This window comes from Malus domestica, chromosome 03 (assembly GCF_042453785.1).
Source record: "Malus domestica chromosome 03, GDT2T_hap1".
NCBI lineage: Eukaryota > Viridiplantae > Streptophyta > Magnoliopsida > Rosales > Rosaceae > Malus > Malus domestica.
The window spans coordinates 35,345,261-35,346,932 of NC_091663.1; the positions used below are offsets into that span (position 1 = coordinate 35,345,261).

Genomic DNA, 1,672 nt, shown 5'->3' on the forward strand with positions numbered 1-1,672 from the left:
CCATTTTTCTCAAACCATCTGCTATTTCACCCAAACCAAAATTTGGGTTTTATTTTTTAAATCCAAGTCTTTTGCCGGATTTCATTACAAATTTCCTCAAACACCTTCAAATTTATCACCTTTTTTCATCTAAATTCAAGCTCTCTGCTCCTACTCAGTTTTTTTTCGAACTCCTCCGTTTTTTTTTCACATTCTTGTTTCGCTTACCAACATGTCTTCAACATCAAGCACTGTCTGTCACCCAGGCCTGAAATCATGCCTCGAGCCTCTTGTTCTGCCCAAATTGAATCCACCCGGATTGACTTTCCTCTCCCAATCTCAAGAGAAAGCATCCCAAATCGAGAAAATCGATAACTTGAACTTGAATAACAAGAAGGACAAGAAGGAAGTTGAAGTAGCTGGCTGGAGCTTCCTCCAGTCTCTGGCCAACCCAATTCAACCCGCCAAGAGCGAAAGCGAAGCGGAGAAAGTCTATGTCCATCCTCTCGCTAAGCGCTCTGCTTCAGCGCTCAGTCCAGGAAGCTTGGAAATGTGCACGGAAAGCTTAGGTAACGAGACGGGTAGCGAAAATGGCGGCGAAAAGCTCTCACTTTTGTTACACAAGATTGAAAGTCCTTTACTCTCACTTGGAAGTAGTGGGGAAGTTACTACTACTATCTCCACAAGTGAGAGCCCAAAAATATTGAGTGACACCAATGTTCAAGCTACACCAAAGCGATTGAAACGTAGTAGCATAACTACTACGAATTTCCCTCCTCCGTTGACATCTATCAGTGGCTCGAATGGTGTTCAAGTGACGCCTCACCGGGAAGGCGGCCGGCTGGTTTTGAAAGCCGTCACAGTTGTCTCCCCTCCCACCGCATATTTCCAAGTGGAGCGCGGTGATGGGAGACTCAGGCTTACATTGTTGAAGGACTTTTCACCCCCTAACTGTGACATTATTGAAGAAGTTGAAGAAGACGACGAGGTTCAAATCGAGGCTAAAAACGAAGAAAATGGTGGTGAAGTTGAAGAAGAGGAACTTGATGGGAAGGTTGAAAATGTTGAAACAGAAGAGATGCAGGGGGATATTGAAAGTGCTGAAACAGAGGAGGTGGAGGGGAAGAATGAACACGTTGTTGAAAACGAGGATATGGAAGGGAGTGATGGAAATGCTGGGGTTGGAAAGGAGAAGGAAAAGAGGCCTCCAAGGCCAAGCAGATGTAAGGAAGGTGGGCGTGGGAACAACAAGATGGTGATGCATTGGCCGGAATCCTTTTGGGTTGCCACTTAAGCCCTCTCCTTTATTTCTGTCCCTGCTCAAAATTCACTATGATTTTTTTTCTTTTTTTCCTTGAAAAGTTTAGTCATTTAAATTTGAAGTTTTCATAGCTTCGAATTTCGAATTATGCTAATGTTAGTTATTATCGTTATTGGACATTTTCTACCCTTTGTTTCTTTCTCATGATATAATTAACCTGTTGTATCCAACATGTAAATAACATTCACGTAATACATAAATCGATTATACTATATGTCCAACTAACAATCGTATAACACGGTAACTAGTTATAACATGAAAATGTATTTCAGCTATACACAATATTTTTTTATCAATAACGGCCATGAGCGTTTATTATAATAACAATACTTTAAGGTAGATTTTATTTTGAGTAATGTCAGGCAGATCAAC

At 41.3% G+C, this 1,672-nt stretch overlaps 1 protein-coding gene across 1 annotated transcript; it reads left to right on the forward strand.

Annotated features, from left to right (window-relative positions):
* Positions 1-1,432, forward strand: LOC103408090 (protein FANTASTIC FOUR 1-like). Its single transcript, XM_008346957.3, has one exon. The coding sequence runs from the start codon at positions 212-214 to the stop codon at positions 1,271-1,273; it is 1,062 nt and encodes a 353-aa protein (XP_008345179.3). The 5' UTR covers positions 1-211; the 3' UTR covers positions 1,274-1,432.
* Positions 1,433-1,672: the final 240 nt, after the last annotated feature.

Excerpts from the sequence above, each read along its gene's own strand:
- LOC103408090 (XM_008346957.3), top strand. The coding sequence starts at position 212 with ATGTCTTCAACATCAAGCACTGTCTGTCACCCAGGCCTGAAATCATGC.